Below are 22,357 nucleotides of genomic sequence, written 5' to 3'. Positions count from 1 at the left end.
CAAATGTATTTTAAGGGCAAGGCCAGACTTGGCGTTTCTACGTTGTGCTTTTTAAAAAGAACAGCCAGGCGTAAATACGCATAAACTGCACCACCACTGAAACGCACCACTGGAAAACGCACTATGGCAATTCACACAGGGAGCTTGCAAGCTGAAATCCGCCACAGGACACCAGTATTGGCGTTTTTTAGCAGAAACGCCAATACGTCAAGAAACTACCAAATCAATAGACTCTATGGGATCTGCACGTTTGAAACCACACTTTGCGTAAATACGCAGCGTATTTTAAACATTGCGTCCAAATTCTCAATGAGAACAATGCGAAGTGCATGTTGGGAAAAGAATCCTATGTGCTGAAAAACGCATGAAAAACGCATGTTGACGGTCGCATGTGGTTTCCGTGGCATATTTACGCCTGGCTGCTCTTTTTTAAAAACACAAAGTAAAAATGCCGCAAAAATGCCACGTCTGGCCTTGCCCTAAGGCTACAAAAAATGTATTGGTTATTGCTACTTTTTATTACTTTATATTCAGGCCTCTCCTATTCATATTCCAGTCTCTTATTCAAATTAATGCATGGTTGCTAGGGGAATTTGGACCCTAGTAACCAGACTGCTGAAATTGCAAACTGGAGAGCTGCTGAATAAAAAGCGAAATAACTCAAAAACCACAAATAATAAAAACCAATTGCAAATTGTCTCAGAATATCACTCTCTACATCATACTTTAATAGAGGATAAGTGAAATATAAATGTGTAAAGATTTTATCTTCTCTAGAAACCCTCCTCCTTTCAGCAGTTTTTCAGCCATTCATAGTAAGGATAATAGTGAGCAGAAAGGTGCTCTCAGGATCAACCAAAGGGATCATAAGCTTTTCCTGCCACATGTGATTTTAGTGTATGGGGTTGTATTGCCATAAAGTATACATTGCTTGTAGTCAACGGTTTCTTAAAGGGATGGTTCTCCTTTAAGTTCTCATACCTCCCAACTGTCCCGTTTTTAGAGGGACAGTCCCTCTTTTGACAGCTCAACCCGTAGTCCCTCATTTGTACTGGAAAGTCCCGTTTTTCTCTGCACTGAACAGTCAGAAAAAGAAACTTAATTGGCTTTTGGCAGAGAGCCCAGAACAGCCACATCTGCAGATAAGATACTTTTGTAACAATTTCGAGATAAGTAATTGTAACAATATAAGATAACAGGTCCCTTGAGAGAAGTTAGACTCACAGCTTAAAGGCCAATTCACCTTCATTAGCAAAACTGTAAAAACTGAAAAAAAACAAGGGATACACCGAATCCAGGATTCGGCTCAGGATTCGGCCTTTTTCAGCAGGATTCGGATTCGGCTGAATCCTTCTGCCTGGCCGAACCGAATCCTAATTTTGTCACAAATCAAAGCAGTAAAAAATTGTTTTCCCCTTCCCACCCCTAATTTGCATATGCAAATTAGGATTCGCATTTGTTTCAGTATTCGGCTGAATCTTTCAAGAAGGATTCGGGGGTTCGGCCGCATCCAAAAAAGTGGATTCGGTGCATCCCTAAAAAAACCACAGAAAAATGTTCAAACTTTCATTACCTGCCAAATTTTGTAAAATGAACATGGTAATTAGGGGGTGTGGCCACACAAATGGGAGTGGTCAAAAAATTCTGCCACGCTTCACGCACCAACTTTTTTGTCCCTCTGTTTATTTCCAAAATGTTGGGAGGTATGGACTTTTAATATGTTATAAAAATGGGTTAAAAGCAGAAGCCAATGTTAGTGCATGGGAAGTTATGGGGGAGAAAGAAACTGTCATGTCTCCAGCATTCGCCGTCATCATGCTGCTCCATTTCATACTCACCTTTGACAAACTCCCTCCGCTGGATGTTTGCTGTAATTACGCAAGGCCACTTCCTCTATTTGTTCTGCACCTCCACATGGCTTATGGCAGAACTGCATTTGAACCTTTCTGGCTACCGTAGTTCCACCATGTGACCCAGCACAGTGCCTTGTGGGAGCCAAGACTCCATTTTCCAACTCATGCAGACAGTTTCATTCTCTCCTCATCACTGGTAAGTAAATGGACTCAAAGTTGCACCAAATCACCTCCACAGCCGCCGGCACCCCCAGAGATATCATGCATAGACATATATGTTTATATTGCAATTCATTTATTCTACTTTCTGTTATTTGCTACAGTTTCACCTATTCCCCTTGCCATCCAGTAAAATCTACAGACTTTCATTTCTCAGTCTCTGTATTGGAGTGTGGGGAGGTTTAGCTGCATGTTGAACTACACACTGCCCATGGGTAATACGTAGGGAGGACAGAACAGCAGCAAATGGCAAACAACAAAGACACACAAAAATGAAACAAAACAGCAGTGGCGTAACTACCGGGGGAGCAGGGGGTGCGATTGGGCCAGGGCCCGCACCCCCGGCAGCTCGCGCCACTGTTCTAATGCGGCTGTTTCTGGCCGTACGGAGGGGGCGGGGCCCGGCTGCACGTCCCGCGCCAGGGCCCGCCCCCCTCTAGTTAAGTCGCTGCAAAACAGTGCAATAAAGTGAAAAAAGATGCAAATAATTCTTATTTTCTCCATTACCTAGGGTTGCCACCTTTTCCAAAAAAGGTTACTGGCCGGTGGGGGGGCGGGAACAAAAGGTGACAGCCCATGATGAAAAAGGGGGTGGAGCCACACACGCGATAGCCAGAAGCTGGAGGGGGAAAAAACGGTAATTGGGAGCAGGCCAAGGGCTTTTTTTAAGTGTATTACAAATTACCGGCAACTACATTGCTGCTAAATTTGTAATACTGGCCCTGGCCAGGCCCGGACTTGCAATCTGTGGGTTCTGGCAAATGCCAGAGGGGCTGCTGTATGGCACCATAGAAAGGTACCATATAGGGGGCTGTTTGGGCCTCTGTGTACTTGGAATGACAGGGCCTATTTTGACTCCCAGGCCTGGCCCCGGCCTTGGCATGTGTTTTACAGGCCAGGTTGGTAAAATACCGGCCGGGTTGCAACCCTACCATTGCCGTTTTGTGCCAAGGTGATTAAATGCCTCCCCTTCCTGCAAGTCTTTGTTTCTTAACTTTTTTTTGCTCATGGCTAGGGATGTTGGCAAATCCATCATTCTTGTTTGTCTTTTCTCTTCTCAATCCATAGTATTGACTTTCCTCTGCATCAGGATTTAATTCATTGCTCCTTTGGCATTTGTCAGTGGTTTGATGGATCCAGAGTTCTTCCTCCAGGGTATATAATAATCACAATATCCCATTGATAAACTGGATCTGTATCACAAAATGCTTTGGGACATCCATAGCTATGACACCAGTAAAGCTCTCACAGCGACGGATTCCCTCTCTGGGATCAAACTCCCATGATGGATCATGGTTGGCACTGCTTGTAGCACAGAGGCCCTGACCAGTTATGACCTGACGAAAATAGATTGCTTTACCTGTTGTAAACTACCCTCTCGGGTATCAGGTGCTAAACAGTCTATCTGTTCAGGGTCAAAGCAAGTCATAAGCAAATCCAAGGAAACTGTAGCATACTGATTCCCTTTTTTAAATTGCAAAGGTGATTTATTGTCTCTTAGTAGACAAAGTAAGAAAAAGTTTCGGACCACACTGGGCCCTTTATCAAGCCTAAATTTTCACACTGTGTGCTGTGTTAAATATCTTAACAAGGGGTGGAGTAATGAAAGGAGGTGAAAAAAGGTAGGAAGTGTAAAGGGGAAGTTGTAACACATCTTTGGTATATACATAAAGGGAAACAAAATGGCAAGCATTAAATAATTTTTTATCTGAGGGCTGGTACCAACATCTGCATAATCCGAAGCTTACTAGAGGCAAAATGAGAATAGTATGCAGTAAAGGTACCTCATATGTGTCTCATAGTAATTCATGTTTGATGATGCAATTTTAATTCCTTAGGATGTACTCTGAGGACACTTGAATTGTCACAAATGGCACAATGGGACTATCAAAAAATTCACATATGGTAATTCTCGTGCATACACTCATTTTTTGGACATTTTGAACTTTGTGCACATGTGCACACGGAATGGCATACAAGGACTCTTATATAGGAATTATCTATGATGTAAAAATTATTTTCTGCTTGCTATTTTGTTTCCCTTTATGTATATACCAAAGATGTGTTACAACTTCCCCTTTACACCACCTACCTTTTTTCACCTCCTGTCATTACTCCCCCCCTTGTTAAGATATTTAACACAGCACACAGTGTGAAAATTTAGGCTTGAGAAAGGGGCCAGGGTGGCCCGAAATGTTGCCTTACTTTGTCTACTGAAGAGCCAATAAATCACCTTTGCAATTTAAAAACTGGATCAGTGTGCTACAGTTTCCTTGGATTTGCTTCAGTTATGACCTGGGCACTATCTGTAATAAATGTGTATGTTCTTACTGTATCTTCCTGGGGCTTTCCTCTAACTCTCCAAAAATACACAGCTGGCTCCATATGAAAAAATGTACTCTACTGTATTTTTATATGATAAGGACCCTAAGCCTGTACTGGTGGGAATTATCTTTGCAAAGTGCATTAATGCATTGTTGATTATTATCGGTAAAGGAGAATAGCCAACATTGCATTAAACTGGTCTAAGGGCTCGTTCTAGCGTTTTTACCTGCGCTCCCCTGCATTCTGGATTCATGCATTCAGCCGCATGGGGAGCGAAGGAGTAGATGCACTGAATTCTTTTCAACGTGGCTGTACTCACACAGACGCATGTAAGTGCCGGAAGCAGGAAAAATGCAACATGCGTCCCAACCTGCATTTGTCGCTTACATGCGTCTGTGTGAGTACAGCCACATTGAAAAGAATTCAGTGCGTCTACTCCTGCGGCTGAATGCATGAAACCAGAAAGCAGGGGAGTGCAGGTAAAAACGCTTGTCTGTAAGAGCCCTAAGGGAGAAGTTCTTCAGCACAAAGGAGCCAGTATGGATTTTTTTTGAATTTTTATAGAATTTACAGAAGGTGTAAATTAAGGTATTTATGAAGTTATATTTATAAAAGTGTAAATAAAGGTATTTAGAGTAAGGCAGGGGCCCTGTGGGGAATGTGTTGATAAAAGAACAACAACAAAACAAATATTATAGTTGTGTATCAATGTTGGATTCAGTATACACACATAAGCAATGCCCAGTCAGCTCCAGTATACCACCAACAGCTGATCACCCCATTATCCAGGGCCCCCGGACACAAACATGCAGAGATAACCCCAGTAGTGCAGGGCCAAGAGCAAAATATTCAATATAACCCAACTTGTAACTCCCAGTACTCCCCAAGAACCAAAAGTATACTGCAATGTGTGGTTTGAGAGCTGCAGAAGTCAGGGCCAGAGTTTGACATGAAGGGACACTGACATTGCAGGAAAGAGAGGGATAAGAAGGGCAAAATGTATATAATTCAATTTGCTGCTATTGAACTACATCCTAAAATCCTCCTCACAGCTTTGAGATACATTAGGCCCTTTCTTTTCCAATGGGGGCCCGAGGCACATGGGTCCCACTGTAAATTCCCTTTTTACCCTGCCCTAAAATCAACACTTTCTGGAGAGCCACATTTTAACTGAGAGACAACACTATGGTGTATGTTTGAGACAATAAGGGTTTGTTAGTGAGAAAGTATGTTAATGTGTGTTCAGTATACAATAGGATGTAGTTCAATAGCAGCAAATTGAATAGATGTCTTTTGGTGTTGCGTGCACCAGTTTGGACTAATTATATATATATATATATATATATATATATATATATATAACACAAGGAAAAGTTGTGCTCACTACTAATTTTTAAAAGCATTAGGCGGGGGTGCAATGAGGCTGTGACCACAAAATACATATAGACAAATACAAGAGTCCTCTGCACTCAACCCATTATCAATATATTTAAGACAGAGACATTTTGTGCATACTGCTACTAAAAAAATGCCTTACCCTTTAAACAAAACAGGGATTGTTTGTCCATATATTGCAATATATTTAAGCTGGCCAACTACATCAAAGTCATCCCATATACCTTATTTTTACAAAGGGACTAAGTTTTACCTGCTGTACTATTTCCCCAGGAGGAAAAATTGTTTTATGGTCTTAATGAGGTTAAATACATTTCAGTATGGGAAAGAAACATGAAGATTTTCTTCATTGGATTAACAGGACTGGGAGGTTTATTTGATTAGATTTCTACCTGTGGGATTTAAATTGTGCTGAACTAACCCTCCCCATCCCTCATTTCCGTTGGTTGTTTTCCCAATGATGTCATAATGCTTGCCCATGTGATACATCCTGCTGCTTGCATTAAAGCAGAAATAGTTTTAAGTTCAGACAAGGGTTAAGATGGCAAGCACGAAGAGGTCTCTGTGTTCTCAAGATCATTGATTTCTAAAATATGTAAAAGTTATCAAAATAAATAATTTAAGCTGCAGGGTGGCATCCCATAATAACATTTCCAAAGACCAGGTGTTTTGCAGCTGCCAGCATGTGTTTCCATAGCAACTTCATTGTGATGTCATAATGCCTGCACACTTCCATTGTGCTGTAATCACTCTTGCTGTAAAGAAACAATGCATCTGAAGCTCAGTCAAGCATAAGGATGGCGAGGGTGAAGATGCATTTCTTTTTACTCTCAGGTAATGATTTTTTTTCCCCTTTAAAATGTTATATACAACTGAGAAACTGATAAAATAAAGCAGTAGGGTGAATAACTGACTAATCTATGTATGGTAATGGCACATTTAAAAAGCAGCTCTGGTACCTTGTATATGGAATATGGTTGTTTGGGGTAGATAATTAATAGTACTTCTATGTTATATTTCCTTTTAAGAGATATATTTCAGCAGGGCTGGAATTAGGGGTAGGCAGAAGAGGCATGTGCCTAGGGCGCAAAGGTAAAGGGGCGTCAGGTACCTCTTCTAACACATTCCCCTAGTTCAGACCCTTGTGACTCCCAACTGTAGGAGAAATTCTGACCGGCTGAATGCTTCAGTCTTGGTCCAAGATCTAGTTCTGTACGTCTTACCACTGTCCCCTTTTGTCTCCTACAGCCTTCTTTATACTTTTTGAATTTAATTTTTTTGAATTATCAACTTCATATGAATTTACTGCACCATTACCTGGCACACCTCTAAATGATGAGGAATATGAGAAATTCTTCAGCCTGCTAATGCCAGAGCCCATTGCAAGAAGCCTGTGTGCTCTGCGTTTGGGTCATGGGTGTGAGGAGCGCACAATCAGACGATATGATGCTTACGAAAACCACGGCGCTGTACCAACTGGTGAGTTTAACTGTGTATAGAACAGAATTGGGTTTTGTATAAGAAAGGTGAAAGCCCATCAGTAATATTGATTATTGGAATGTGGGGTAATTTAAAGCCTTTGTTTGTAAATCAGCCACATAAATAAGGCAATGATATTTTATGTTTTTGTAATAAATATAATTATATGGCAGAGGAAATAGCGAGGGTGGGGAAATATCAGGTAAAAAGGGGTAGGAAACAAATGGGGATTGATAATAGAGAAAGGCAACAGTTAGGAGATGAAAGGGGGAAATAGAGAGTAATTAAATCTAAACTGTTTTCCCACACACAGAACAGAATTAGGTTTTTTATAAGAAAGGTGACTGGTCCATCAATAATACTGACTATTGGAATGAGGGGGGAAAGCAACTGCACTGGGGCAACTTACCCCCTTTGTTTGTAAATCAGCCACATAAATAAGGTATTTTATGTTTTTGTAATAAATATCATTATACGGCAGAGGAAATAGTGAGGTTCAGGGAATATCAGGTAAAATAGGGTAGGAAACAAATGGGGGTTAATAATAGAGAAAGGCAACAGTTAGAAGACAAAATGGGGAAATGGAGAGTAAATCTAAACTGTTTTCCCACACATCAGTTAAGTTATGGAATTTTCCTATTAGTAATGATCACTTTTATTTTTCAGGTCCCATCTGCACTGATTTGAAAACCTCTAGCCACTTCGATAATTTCTGCGATTTTGCGAGGTTTCGCTGCTTTCACATGCTCCACTATGTTAAGGTATGAAAATTGGCTGTATGAGTAATGATGTGAGGGAATAGTAGCAGTGTCGGACTGGGATGCCAGGCCTCCCCCAGAAAGCCTTAGACCTTGGGCCCACCAGAAAACCTAAAACCGTGAGCCCACCAGAAAACCTTAGACAGTGGATGTTTCCAAACTATTATTCCTCCTCTACTCACTCAACCTCTTTATTCTCCTAGTATTTTATATTTACTTACAATATTCTCCCATTAATACGCATTTTTACCCATAAAGAAATAGGGCCCACTAATACCTGGGCCCACCGGGAGTTTTTCTGGTATCCCGGTGGGCCAGTCCAACACTGAATAGTAGGGACAATTCTCCCTTTAGACGTCAGTTTTAGTATTGCATCTTCCCACACATTATAACCCTTATGCTTTATCCTAAATATATGTGTGTTCTTACATACTGATTTCTCTTACAGAGGATTCCATGTGAAGAACAAGAGCAGCAAACAATCCAGACACCTACAGCTACACCTGCAAAAGGTAATTACCAACATTGGGCTTCCAAGTGTCTTCTTCCTGCTCTTGCTTTGCAGCTTGTCATGTGCAACCATTGCTTGTGTCTACAAAATGCAAGCAGTAGCCAATCCTGGTATATTTTTGTTAAGTGCAAAGAGTTGCATACAGTTTCCAAACTGTAACGCATGTTGCAAATAGCAAAAAATACTGAGCTCTCATTTTTGGACTTTGCACCCTGCCTGGTGTCTAGCAAAAGAAGCCTTATGAGTGCGCTTAAAGGGAACATATAAAAAAAAAAGCTAATAAGGTCCCACTCCAGCTGGAGAAAACAGTTATTTCTTTTCATTCCCCAGAGCTCTAACCTTAAGTGGGGAAACCAGTTTTTTTTTTATAATTGGTGCCCTTTAAGCCTAAAATAGGAGACTTGCCTTACATCCTAAGTTACAATGCCTAAAGATTTTCTTGTATTTTTATTAAATCAGATCCGTCATTGAAATCCCAACTTCCTCAAGAGATAACCACAGAGACGAAACCTGCTGGTGTTACGGACAAAGTGCAATACAAGCCCATGAAAATAAAGCCAGTTACAGTTGGCTACAAAACTACAGCATCAATCAAAGCACAAAGTCAACAACAGACAACACCACAGAAGAAAACGGTTGGACCAAAGCTCGGTGTTGATGTGTCAAAATTACAAACCAATGTAATGGCTTCATTGAAATATAAAAATGATCCTGTTAATGGACAAGATAAAGCTGAGATGTTGGCAAAACCACGAGATGAGGCTTCCACTGTGAGCCATAATCCAGCAACTTCTATCCCTGAGTCAACAAGAATACAGGGAACAGAGTACCCAAAAGAATATCAAACTGCTAATGATGAACAGAATATGACAGAGGAACCTGAACCTCAAGATTCTCAACTTGCAAAGAGCAAGATTACTGTTAAAGAAAAACAAGATTTTAAAGCTATAGATATTGACGAAACATCAGAAGAATCAGATAGTGATGATGACATTATAGGTTTTGTTAGGCCAAAAAACCCGCCCAGTTCAGGACATGAGACTACAGTAACACATAAACCAACAAAAGCACCAAGTCATCAACGGGAAATGGCAAAAGTGGAAAATGTTAAGACACAACAGGATTCTTATGAACATAAAAAACTAAATAAGTTGGAAATGGCATGGGCAAATATGATAGAGAACCCTGCTAATATCAAAGGAACAACTAGAAAACCCCAAGATATTGAAGAAACACCAGAAGACTCCGATAGGGATAATGACATTATAGGTTTTTCTGGACCACAAAACCCACCTAAGTCAAGAGAGGAGACCATTAAAGGAATACATAAGACAACAAAAGCACCAAGTCATCAACGGGCAATGGCAAAAGTGGAAAATGTTAAGACACAACAGGATTCTAATGGAAATAAAAAACTAAATAAGTTGGAAATGGCATGGGCAAATATGATAGAGAACCCTGCTAATATCAAAGGAACAACTAGAAAACCCCAAGATATTGAAGAAACATCAGAAGACTCCGATAGGGATAATGACATTATAGGTTTTTCTGGACCACAAAACCCACCTAAGTCAAGAGAGGAGACCGTTAAAGGAATACATAAGACAACAAAAGCACCAAGTCATCAACGGGCAATGGCAAAAGTGGAAAATGTTAAGACACAACAGGATTCTAATGGAAATAAAAAACTAAATAAGTTGGAAATGGCATGGGCAAATATGATAGAGAACCCTGCTAATATCAAAGGAACAACTAGAAAACCCCAAGATATTGAAGAAACATCAGAAGACTCCGATAGGGATAATGACATTATAGGATTTGCTGGACCACAAAACCCACCTGAGTGAGGAGAGGAGACCGTAGAGCGAACCAAACCACAAGTTACTGTTGATGTGCCACAAAACAGCGAAGATAGTGATGAAGACATTGTTGATGATGACATTAGAGGGTTTGTTAGGCCACCCAACTGACCTTTACTCAGGAAAAAATAAGAAACCTTTGAATAGCACTTTCATCAATTTTACATTCACTTATTTTTACAGTTTACTTTAAAAAATAAAATATAAGAATTTATTAGTAACAAAGTTATTACTTGAATTTATTTTTTCAATCCAATTCTGTTGAGTAATAAAAGTTCAGTAGAAAACATACTTTTGCTCATAGTTTTCATTTAATTTTTTTTCATTTAGCAGTTGGTACTATTAAGTTTTGTGTAAATTCGGGTATACATGAGCTGACAGTAGTATAATTGTATATTACTGGGCCCCACAGCTGATTATTTTTTAGGCCCCAAGGTTGACCAGTTTTACCAGTGTTAATTTAAATTTTATATGAATTAGGACCTATACCTCCTGGACCAGTTGAAGTGTGGGGGGGGGGGCTGCTGTGAAAGGGGTATGAAAGGGACGGATGTCTTGTAGTGGCGGAACTACCGGGGGTGCAACGGTGCCAGGGCCCCGAGCCCCTGCACCCCTGATATGGCCCGCCGCCGCCCGCAACTAAATCCAAGCAGCAGAACACCAGTAAATTGGAGGAGAACATTATCGCAATCTCCACGGTGACGGCGCGATGTGTGTGACGTCACTGCCGGCACGCTTCCTGCGGCTGCCACTGCCAGTCAGTGTCAGGAGACAGGAGTCTCCGTCTCCACTCTCCCCAACACAGCTGGCAGAGAGTAACATAGCTCTTCTGCCCAATGGTAGTCCAGCATCCAGCCAAGAGGCGGGCAAAATTGCACAAGAGGGGCAGGGAAGGGTGCAGCCAATTGCTGGATGTGCACGGCAAACTATCCAAGAATAATACACTTAGTCTGCCTCAAGTCACATCACCAGCAGCAGCAGCAACAACCTATTCATCCTCAGCAAATCACACCTGCACTTCATTGATCATGCAAAGTTTTTTTTACAGGTACAGATTTTTATTGATGTTAATTTCGATTTTGCATGTTCTTTCATGTATTTAACCCTTTTTTCGGTTTCAAAAATTTATAAGCATTTCAGTTGGTGTTTTCCCTGATTTTACATAGTTTTTCTGGATTTTACACTTGCATTGTGTCCCGGTGTTCCCAAAAATGGCTGGTGGTTGTTCTCTGTGAATGTTTTAAGTGAACTTAAGAGGTCTAAAATATTTGTCATGGTTCTGTCTGTAAATAGTTGCAATTAGTCTGCACCTACAGTCATGTACAAGTCACTTATTGCTTTCAGTTATGCGTGTGATTTAACTTGCAAGGAGACCTTGCCCATCCCCCCATAGTGTAACATTATATGGGTGGTTAACTTTTATGTATTAAGTATGTGATTCGTGAATTCTAAGAAACTTTTCAATTGGTCTTCATTTTTTCTTTTTATTAGTTTATGTTATTTGCCTTTCACTTATTCATTCCAGCTTTCAAATGGGGGTAACTGACCCCATCTACTTTTTAATGTATTGCTTTCTATTCAGTCCCAATCCTATTCATATTCCAGTCTTTTATTCAAATCAGTGCATGGTTGCTAGGGGAATTTGGAACCTAGCAACTGGACTATTGAAATTGCAAACTGGAGAGCTGCTGAATAAAAAGCTAAGTAACTCAAAAACCACAAACAATAATAAATGCAAACCAATCACAGATTTTCTCAGAATATCCCTCCCTACACCATTAATCCTTGTCATTAAAATAATTGTTCGAACCAATGTGTGGGGGTCGGGGTGGCAGAGGATAGGGGGGCCCAGTTGTAAATTTCTGTACCAGGGCCCTAAAGGGTCTAGTTACGCCACTGATGTCTTGATTTTTGAGTGCACCAGTTTAGACTATATATATACTGTATATATGATAGAGACAGGGACATTCCAGGGGGAGCCATATGCCACCCTCCTTCTGCCCGTCTGTATATAGATCTGCAGGTAGCAGTGATATATTGAGGTGCAGCTCTCAATTCCAGGCACAGAGTTATGTCTCAGTCCAAAGAAATGGCACTTGTCCTTTACACTTGATTTGTAAATGAATCTATAAAGACAAAATTAGCTCAGATATAACTAAAAGTAATTTTTTTTATTGTTAGTAATCTCTATAGAACAAACACACGTGTATATATAACATTTGTCGATATTATGGAACATTTTTTATTATGTTACAGAGGTGCCATTACACAATAATTCAGCAATATTTGGAATGTCCAAAATATATATTTATAGTCAGACCCCAGGCTGAAACCTGATGAAACCCCCCTCATGGGTTTGTACTATTTCCCCAGGAGGAAAAATTCTATAATGGTCTTAATGAGGTTAAATACATTTCAGTTTGGGAAAGAAACATGAAGATTGAACACAATTTATATAAAAATTATCTTCATTGGATTAACAGGACTGGGAGGTTTATTTGATTAGATTTCTACCTGTGGGATTTAACTTGTGCTGAACTAACCCTCCCAACCCCGCATTTCCGTTGGTTGTTTTCCCAATGATGTCATAATGCTTGCCCATGTGATACATCCTGCTGCTTGCATTAAATGCAGAAATAGTTTTAAGTTCAGACAAGTGTTAAGATGGCAAGCACGAAGACGTCTCTGTGTTCTCAAGATCATTGATTTCTCAAATATGTAAAAGTTATCAAAATAAATCATTTAAGCTGCAGGGTGGCATCCCATAATAACATTTCCAAAGACCAGGTGTTTTGCAGCTGCCAGCATGTGTTTCCATAGCAACTTCATTGTGATGTCATAATGCCTGCACACTTCCATTGTGCTGTAATCACTCTTGCTGTAAAGAAACAATGCATCTGAAGCTCAGTCAAGCATAAGGATGGCGAGGGTGAAGATGCATTTCTTTTTACTCTCAGGTAATGATTTTTTTTCCCCTTTAAAATGTTATATACAACTGAGAAACTGATAAAATAAAGCAGTAGGGTGAATAACTCACTTATCTATGTATGGTAATGGCACATTTAAAAAGCAGCTCTGGTACCTTGTATATGGAATATGGTTGTTTGGGGTAGATAATTAATAGTACTTCTATGTTATATTTCCTTTTAAGAGATATATTTCAGCAGGGCTGGAATTAGGGGTAGGCAGAAGAGGCATGTGCCTAGGGCGCAAAGGTAAAGGGGCGTCAGGTACCTCTTCTAACACATTCCCCTAGTTCAGACCCTTGTGACTCCCAACTGTAGGAGAAATTCTGACCGGCTGAATGCTTCAGTCATGGTCCAAGATCTAAGTCTGTGTGTCTTACCACTGTCCCCTTTTGTCTCCTACAGCCTTCTTTATACTTTTTGAATTACATTTTTTTGAATTATCAACTACATATGAATTTACTGCACCATTACCTGGCACACCTCTAAATGATGAGGAATATGAGAAATTCTTCAGCCTGCTAATGCCAGAGCCCATTGCAAGAAGCCTGTGTGCTCTGCGTTTGGGTCATGGGTGTGAGGAGCGCACAATCAGACGATATGATGCTTACGAAAACCACGGCGCTGTACCAACTGGTGAGTTTAACTGTGTATAGAACAGAATTGGGTTTTGTATAAGAAAGGTGATAGCCCATCAGTAATATTGATTATTGCAATGTGGGGTAATTTAAAGTCTTTGTAAATCAGCCACATAAATAAGGCAATGATATTTTATGTTTTTGTAATAAATATAATTATATGGCAGAGGAAATAGCGAGGGTGGGGGAATATCAGGTAAAAAAAGGGGATTGATAATAGAGAAAGGCAACAGTTAGGAGATGAAAGGGGGAAATGGAGAGTAATTAAATCTAATCTGTTTTCCCACACACAGAACAGAATTAGGTTTTTTAAAAGAAAGGTGACTGGTCCATCAATAATACTGACTATTGGAATGAGGGGGGAAAGCAACTGCACTGGGGCAACTTACCCCCTTTGTTTGTAAATCAGCCACATAAATAAGGTATTTTATGTTTTTGTAATAAATATCATTATACGGCAGAGGAAATAGTGAGGTTCAGGGAATATCAGGTAAAATAGGGTAGGAAACAAATGGGGGTTAATAATAGAGAAAGGCAACAGTTAGAAGACAAAATGGGGAAATGGAGAGTAAATCTAAACTGTTTTCCCACACATCAGTTAAGTTATGGAATTTTCCTATTAGTAATGATCACTTTTATTTTTCAGGTCCCATCTGCACTGATTTGAAAACCTCTAGCCACTTCGATAATTTCTGCGATTTTGCGAGGTTTCGCTGCTTTCACATGCTCCACTATGTTAAGGTATGAAAATCGGCTGTATGAGTAATGATGTGAGGGAATAGTAGCAGTGTCGGACTGGGATGCCAGGCCCCCCCCAGAAAGCCTTAGACCTTGGGCCCACCAGAAAACCTAAAACCATGAGCCCACCAGAAAACCTTAGACAGTGGATGTTTCCAAACTATTATTCCTCCTCTACTCACTCAACCTCTTTATTCTCCTAGTATTTTATATTTACTCACAATATTCTCCCATTAATACGCATTTTTACCCATAAAGAAATAGGGAATGAAGATGAAATAGGTAAAATGTTTAGAAACAAGAGGGCCCACTAACACCTGGGCCCACCAGGAGTTTTCCTGGTATCCGGGTGGGCCAGTCCGACACTGAATAGTAGGGACAATTCTCCCTGTAGACGTCAGTTTGAGTATTATAACCCTTATGCTTTATCCTAAATATATGTGTGTTCTTACATACTGATTTCTCTTACAGAGGATTCCATGTGAAGAACAAGAGCAGCAAACAATCCTGACACCTACAGCTACACCTGCAAAAGGTAAATACCAACATTGGGCTTCCAAGTGTCTTCTTCCTGCTCTTGCTTTGCAGCTTGTCATGTGCAACCATTGCTTGTGTCTACAAAATGCAAGCAGTAGCCAATCCTGGTATATTTTTTTAAGTGCAAAGAGTTTCTAAACTGTAATGCATGTTGCAAATAGCAAAAAATACTGAGCTCTCATTTTTGGACTTTGAACCCTGCCGGGTGTCTAGCAAAAGAAGCCTTATAAATACGCTTAAAGGGAACATATAAAAAAAAAGCTAATAAGGTCCCCACTCCAGCTGGAGAAAACAGACGGGAAACCAGTTTTTTTTTATAATTGGTGCCCTTTAAGTCTAAAATAGGAGACTTGCCTTACATCCTAAGTTACAATGCCTAAAGATTTTCCTGTATTTTTATTAAATCAGATCCATCATTGAAATCCCAACTTCCTCAAGAGATAACCACAGAGACGAAACCTGCTGGTGTTACGGACAAAGTGCAATACAAGCCCATGAAAATAAAGCCAGTTACAGTTGGCTACAAAACTACAGAATCAATCAAAGCACAAAGTCAACAACAGACAACACCACAGAAGAAAACGGTTGGACCAAAGCTCGGTGTTGACGTGTCAAAATTACAAGCCAATGTGATGCCTTCATTGAAATATAAAAATGATCCTGTTAATGTACAAGATAAAGCTGAGATGTTGGCAAAACCACGAGATGAGGCTTCCACCATGAGCCATAATCCAGCAACTTCTATCCCTGAGTCAACAAGAATACAGGGAACAGAGTACCCAAAAGAATATCAAACTGCTAATGATGAACAGAATATGACAGAGGAACCTGAACCTCAAGATTCTGAACTTGCAAAGCGCAAGATTACTGTTAAAGAAAAACAAGATTTTAAAGCTATGGATATTGACGAAACATCAGAAGAATCAGATAGTGATGATGACATTATAGGTTTTGTTAGGCCAAAAAACCCACCCAGTTCAGGACATGAGACTACAGTAACACATAAACCAACAAAAGCACCAAGTCATCAACGGGAAATGGCAAAAGTGGAAAATGTAAAGACACAACAGGATTCTTATGAACATAAAAAACTAAATAAGTTGGAAATGGCATGGGCAAATATGATAGAGAACCCTGCTAATATCAAAGGAACAACTAGAAAACCCCAAGATATTGAAGTAACATCAGAAGACTCCGATAGGGATAATGACATTATAGGTTTTGCTGGACTACAAAACCCACCTAAGTCAGGAGAGGAGACCATTAAAGGAATACATAAGACAACAAAAGCACCAAGTCATCAACGGGCAATGGCAAAAGTGGAAAGTATAAAGACACAACAGCATTCTTATGGACATAAAAAACTAAATAAGTTGGAAATGGCATGGGCAAATATGATAGAGAACCCTGCTAATATCAAAGGAACAACTAGAAAACCCCAAGATATTGAAGAAACATCAGAAGACTCCGATAGGGATAATGACATTATAGGTTTTGCTGGATCACAAAACCCACCTGAGTGAGGAGAGGAGACCGTAGAGCGAACCAAACCACAAGTTACTGTTGATGTGCCACAAAACAGCGAAGATAGTGATGAAGACATTGTTGATGATGACATTAGAGGGTTTGTTAGGCCACCCAACTGACCTTTACTCAGGAAAAAATAAGAAACCTTTGAATAGCACTTTCATCAATTTTACATTCACTTATTATTACAGTTTACTTTAAAAAATAAAATATAAGAATTTATTAGTAACAAAGTTATTACTTGAATTTATTTTTTCAATCCAATTCTGTTGAGTAATAAAAGTTCAGTAGAAAACATACATTTGCTCATAGTTTTCATTGCATTTTTTTTCATTCAGCAGTTGGTACTATTACGTTTTGTGTAAATTTGGGTATACATGAGCTGACAGTAGCATAATTGTATATTACTGGGCCCCACAGCAGATTATTTTTTAGGCCCCAACGTTGACCAGTTTTACCAGTGTTTATTTAAATTTTATATGAATTAGGACCTATACCTCCTGGACCAGTTGAAGTGTGGGGGGGGGGCTGCTGTGAAAGGGGTATGAAAGGGGCGGATGTCTTGGTTTTGAGTGCACCAGTTTGGACTATATATATACTGTATATATGATAGAGACAGGGACATTCCAGGGGGAGCCATATGCCACCCTCCTTCTGCCCGTCTGTATATAGATCTGCAGGTAGCAGTGATATATTGAGGTGCAGCTCTCCATTCCAGGCACAGAGTTATGTCTCAGTCCAAAGAAATGGCACTTGTCCTTTACACTTGATTTGTAAATGAATCTATAAAGACAAAATTAGCTCAGATATAAGTAAAAGTAATTTTTTTTATTGTTAGTAATTTCTATAGAACAAACACACGTGTATATATAACATTTGCCGATATTATGGAATATTTTTTATTATGTTACAGAGGTGCCCTTACACAATAATTCAGCAATATTTGGAATGTCCAAAAATATTTATAATCAGACCCCAGGCTGAAACCTGATGAAACCCCCTTAATGGGTTTGTACTATTTCCCCAGGAGGAAAAATTCTTTTATGCTCTTAATGAGGTTAAATATATTTCAGTATGGGAAAGAAACATGAAGATTGAACACAATTTATATAAAAATTATCTTCATTGGATTAACAGGACTGGGAAGTTTATTTGATTAGATTTCTACCTGTGGGATTTAACTTGTGCTGAACTAACCCTCCCAACCCCGCATTTCCGTTGGTTGTTTTCCCAATGATGTCATAATGCTTGCCCATGTGATACATCCTGCTGCTTGCATTAAACGCAGAAATAGTTTTAAGTTCAGACAAGGGTTAAGATGGCAAGCACGAAGACGTCTCTGTGTTCTCAAGATCATTGATTTCTCAAATATGTAAAAGTTATCAAAATAAATCATTTAAGCTGCAGGGTGGCATCCCATAATAACATTTCCAAAGACCAGGTGTTTTGCAGCTGCCAGCATGTGTTTCCATAGCAACTTCATTGTGATGTCATAATGCCTGCACACTTCCATTGTGCTGTAATCACTCTTGCTGTAAAGAAACAATGCATCTGAAGCTCAGTCAAGCATAAGGATGGCGAGGGTGAAGATGCATTTCTTTTTACTCTCAGGTAATGGTTTTTTTCCCCTTTAAAATGTTATATACAACTAAGAAACCGATAAAATAAAGCAGTAGGGTGAATAATTGACTAATCTATGTATGGTAATGGCACATTTAAAAAGCAGCTCTGGTACCTTGTATATGGAATATGGTTGTTTGGGGTAGATAATTAATAGTACTTCTATGTTATATTTCCTTTTAAGAGATATATTTCAGCAGGGCTGGAATTAGGGGTAGGCAGAAGAGGCATGTGCCTAGGGCGCAAAGGTAAAGGGGCGTCAGGTACCTCTTCTAACACATTCCCCTAGTTCAGACCCTTGTGACTCCCAACTGTAGGAGAAATTCTAACCGGCTGAATGCTTCAGTCTTGGTCCAAGATCTAGTTCTGTACGTCTTACCACTGTCCCCTTTTGTCTCCTACAGCCTTCTTTATACTTTTTGAATTTAATTTTTTTGAATTATCAACTACATATGAATTTACTGCACCATTACCTGGCACACCTCTAAATGATGAGGAATATGAGAAATTCTTCAGCCTGCTAATGCCAGAGCCCATTGCAAGAAGCCTGTGTGCTCTGCGTTTGGGTCATGGGTGTGAGGAGCGCACAATCAGACGATATGATGCTTACGAAAACCACGGCGCTGTACCAACTGGTGAGTTTAACTGTGTATAGAACAGAATTGGGTTTTGTATAAGAAAGGTGATAGCCCATCAATAATATTGATTATTGGAATGTGGGGTAATATAAAGTCTTTGTTTGTAAATCAGCCACATAAATAAGGCAATGATATTTTATGTTTTTGTAATAAATATAATTATATGGCAGAGGAAATAGCGAGGGTGGGGAAATATCAGATAAAAAGGGGTAGGAAACAAATGGGGATTGATAATAGAGAAAGGCAACAGTTAGGAGATGAAAGGGGGAAATAGAGAGCAATTAAATCTAAACTGTTTTCCCACACAGAACAGAATTAGGTTTTTTATAAGAAAGGTGACTGGTCCATCAATAATACTGACTATTGGAATGAGGGGGAAAGTAACTGCACTGGGGCAACTTTCCCCCTTAGTTTGTAAATCAGCCACATAAATAAGGTATTTTATGTTTTTGTAAAAAAACATCATCATGCGGCAGAGGAAATAGTGAGGGTCGGGGAATATCAGGTAAAATAGGGTAGGAAACAAATGGGGGTTGATAGTAGAGAAAGGCAACAGTTAGAAGACAAAATGGAGAAATGGAGAGTAAATCTAAACTGTTTTCCCACACATCAGTTAATCAATGGAATTTTCCTATTAGTAATGATCACTTTTATTTTTCAGGTCCCATCTGCACTGATTTGAAAACCTCTAGCCACTTTGATAACTTCTGTGATTTTGCGAGGTTTCGCTGCTTTCACATGCTCCACTATGTTAAGGTATGAAAATCGGCTGTATGAGTAATGATGTGAGGGAATAGTAGGGACAATTCTCCCTTTAGACGTCAGTTTGAGTATTACATCTTTGTTGATCCTCCATCCATGAGAAATCAATGTGAATTTGCAATCACCATTAGCCCTGTTGTCTGTTGCGAGTTCCACTTCCCACACATTATAACCCTTATGCTTTATCCTAAATATATGTGTGTTCTTACATACTGATTTCTCTTACAGAGGATTCCATGTGAAGAACAAGAGCAGCAAACAATCCAGACACCTACAGCTACACCTGCAAAAGGTAATTACCAACATTGGGCTTCCAAGTGTCTTCTTCCTGCTCTTGCTTTGCAGCTTGTCATGTGCAACCATTGCTTGTGTCTACAAAATGTAAGCAGTAGCCAATCCTGGTATATTTTTGTTAAGTGCAAAGAGTTGCATACAGTTTCCAAACTGTAATGCATGTTGCAAATAGCAAAAAATACTGAGCTCTCATACATTTTTGGACTTTGCCCCCTGCCCCTTGGTTAGCAAAAGAAGCCTCATGAGTGCACTGAAAGGGAACATATATATATAAAAAAAGAATCTAATAAGGTCCCACTCCAGCTGGAGAAAACAGACGGGAAACCAGTTTTTTTTTATAATCGGTGCCCTTTAAGCCTAAAATAGGAGGCTTGCCTTACATCATAAGTTACAATGCCTAAAGATTTTCCTGTATTTTTATTAAATCAGATCCGTCATTGAAATCCCAACTTCCTCAAGAGATAACCACAGAGACGAAACCTGCTGGTGTTACGGACAAAGTGCAATACAAGCCCATGAAAATAAAGCCAGTTACAGTTGGCCACAAAACTACAGAATCAATCAAAGCACAAAGTCAACAACAGACAACACCACAGAAGAAAACAGTTGGACCAAAGCTCGGTGTTGACGTGTCAAAATTACAAGCCAATGTAATGCCTTCATTGAAATATAAAAATGATCCTGTAAATGTACAAGATAAAGCTGAGATGTTGGCAAAACCACGAGATGAGGCTTCCACCGTGAGCCATATTTCAGCAACTTCTATCCCTGAGTCAACAAGAATACAGGGAACAGAGTACCCAAAAGAATATCAAACTGCTAATGATGAACAGAATATGACAGAGGAACCTGAACCTCAAGATTCTCAACTTGCAAAGAGCAAGATTACTGTTAAAGAAACACAAGATTTTAAAGCTATGGATATTGACGAAACATCAGAAGAATCAGATAGTGATGATGACATTATAGGTTTTGTTAGGCCAGAAAAAACACCCAGTTCAGGACATGAGACTACAGTAACACATAAACCAACAAAAGCACCAAGTCATCAACGGGAAATGGCAAAAGTGGAAAATGTTAAGACACAACAGGATTCTTATGTACATAAAAAACTAAATAAGTTGGAAATGGCATGGGCAAATATGATAGAGAACCCTGCTAATATCAAAGGAACAACTAGAAAACCCCAAGATATTGAAGAAACATCAGAAGACTCAGATAGGGATAATGACATTATAGGTTTTGCTGGACCAAAAAACCCACCTAAGTCAGGAGAGGAGACCATTAAAGGAATACATAAGACAACAAAAGCACCAAGTCATCAACGGGCAATGGCAAAAGTGGAAAATGTTAAGACACAACAGGATTCTTATGTACATAAAAAACTAAATAAGTTGGAAATGGCATGGGCAAATATGATAGAGAACCCTGCTAATATCAAAGGAACAACTAGAAAACCCCAAGATATTGAAGAAACATCAGAAGACTCAGATAGGGATAATGACATTATAGGTTTTGCTGGACCAAAAAACCCACCTAAGTCAGGAGAGGAGACCATTAAAGGAATACATAAGACAACAAAAGCACCAAGTCATCAACGGGCAATGGCAAAAGTGGAAAATGTTAAGACACAACAGGATTCTTATGTACATAAAAAACTAAATAAGTTGGAAATGGCATGGGCAAATATGATAGAGAACCCTGCTAATATCAAAGGAACAACTAGAAAACCCCAAGATATTGAAGAAACATCAGAAGACTCCGATAGGGATAATGACATTATAGGATTTGCTGGACCACAAAAACCACCTGAGTGAGGAGAGGAGACAGTAGAGCGAACCGAACCACAAGTTACTCAAAATGTTGATGTGCCACAAAACACTGAAGATAGTGATGAAGACATTGTTGATGATGACATTAGAGGGTTTGGTAGGCCACCCAACTGACCTTTACTCAGGAAAAAATAAGAAACCTTTGAATAGCACTCTCATCAATTTTACATTCACTAATTTTTACAGTTTACTTTAAAAAATAAAATATAAGAACTTTTAGTAACAAAGTTATTACTTGAATTTAATTTTTCATCCAATTCTGTTTAATAATAAAAGTTCAGTAGAAAACATACTTTTGCTCATAGTTTTTATTTCATTTTTTTTCATTTAGCAGTTGGTACTATTAAGATTTGTGTAAATTCAGGTATACATGAGCTGACGGTAGCATAATTGTATATTACTGGGC

General features: G+C 39.3%; 2 protein-coding genes across 2 annotated transcripts; both read left to right on the top strand.

Annotated features, from left to right (window-relative positions):
* Positions 1-6,001: 6,001 nt before the first annotated feature.
* On the top strand, positions 6,002-10,688 carry LOC121395814. The gene is made up of 5 exons (XM_041570265.1): positions 6,002-6,626; positions 7,041-7,271; positions 7,938-8,032; positions 8,478-8,541; positions 9,000-10,688. The coding sequence occupies exons 1-5, from the start codon at positions 6,590-6,592 to the stop codon at positions 10,385-10,387; spliced, it is 1,815 nt and encodes a 604-aa protein (XP_041426199.1). The 5' UTR covers positions 6,002-6,589; the 3' UTR covers positions 10,388-10,688.
* Positions 10,689-18,498: 7,810 nt separating this feature from the next.
* On the top strand, positions 18,499-21,936 carry LOC108705862. Its single transcript, XM_041570041.1, has 4 exons — positions 18,499-19,060; positions 19,725-19,819; positions 20,054-20,117; positions 20,549-21,936. Exons 1-4 carry the CDS (start codon positions 18,949-18,951, stop codon positions 21,934-21,936), a joined length of 1,659 nt encoding a protein of 552 aa, XP_041425975.1. The 5' UTR covers positions 18,499-18,948.
* The last annotated feature ends 421 nt before the right edge of the window (positions 21,937-22,357 follow it).

Source organism: Xenopus laevis, chromosome 7L (genome assembly GCF_017654675.1).
Source record: "Xenopus laevis strain J_2021 chromosome 7L, Xenopus_laevis_v10.1, whole genome shotgun sequence".
NCBI lineage: Eukaryota > Metazoa > Chordata > Amphibia > Anura > Pipidae > Xenopus > Xenopus laevis.
This window is presented reverse-complemented; position numbering and strand designations above follow the sequence as displayed.

Bases quoted from the DNA above. Each gene is read 5' to 3' on its own strand.
- LOC121395814 (XM_041570265.1), top strand. From the start codon at position 6,590: ATGGCGAGGGTGAAGATGCATTTCTTTTTACTCTCAG. The intron at 6,627-7,040 runs GTAATGATTTTT...TGTCTCCTACAG, and splicing joins GCATTTCTTTTTACTCTCAG to CCTTCTTTATACTTTTTGAA. The intron at 8,542-8,999 runs GTAATTACCAAC...TTATTAAATCAG, and splicing joins TACAGCTACACCTGCAAAAG to ATCCGTCATTGAAATCCCAA.
- LOC108705862 (XM_041570041.1), top strand. From the start codon at position 18,949: ATGCCAGAGCCCATTGCAAGAAGCCTGTGTGCTCTGCGTTTGGGTCAT. The intron at 19,820-20,053 runs GTATGAAAATCG...TTTCTCTTACAG, and splicing joins ACATGCTCCACTATGTTAAG to AGGATTCCATGTGAAGAACA. The intron at 20,118-20,548 runs GTAATTACCAAC...TTATTAAATCAG, and splicing joins TACAGCTACACCTGCAAAAG to ATCCGTCATTGAAATCCCAA.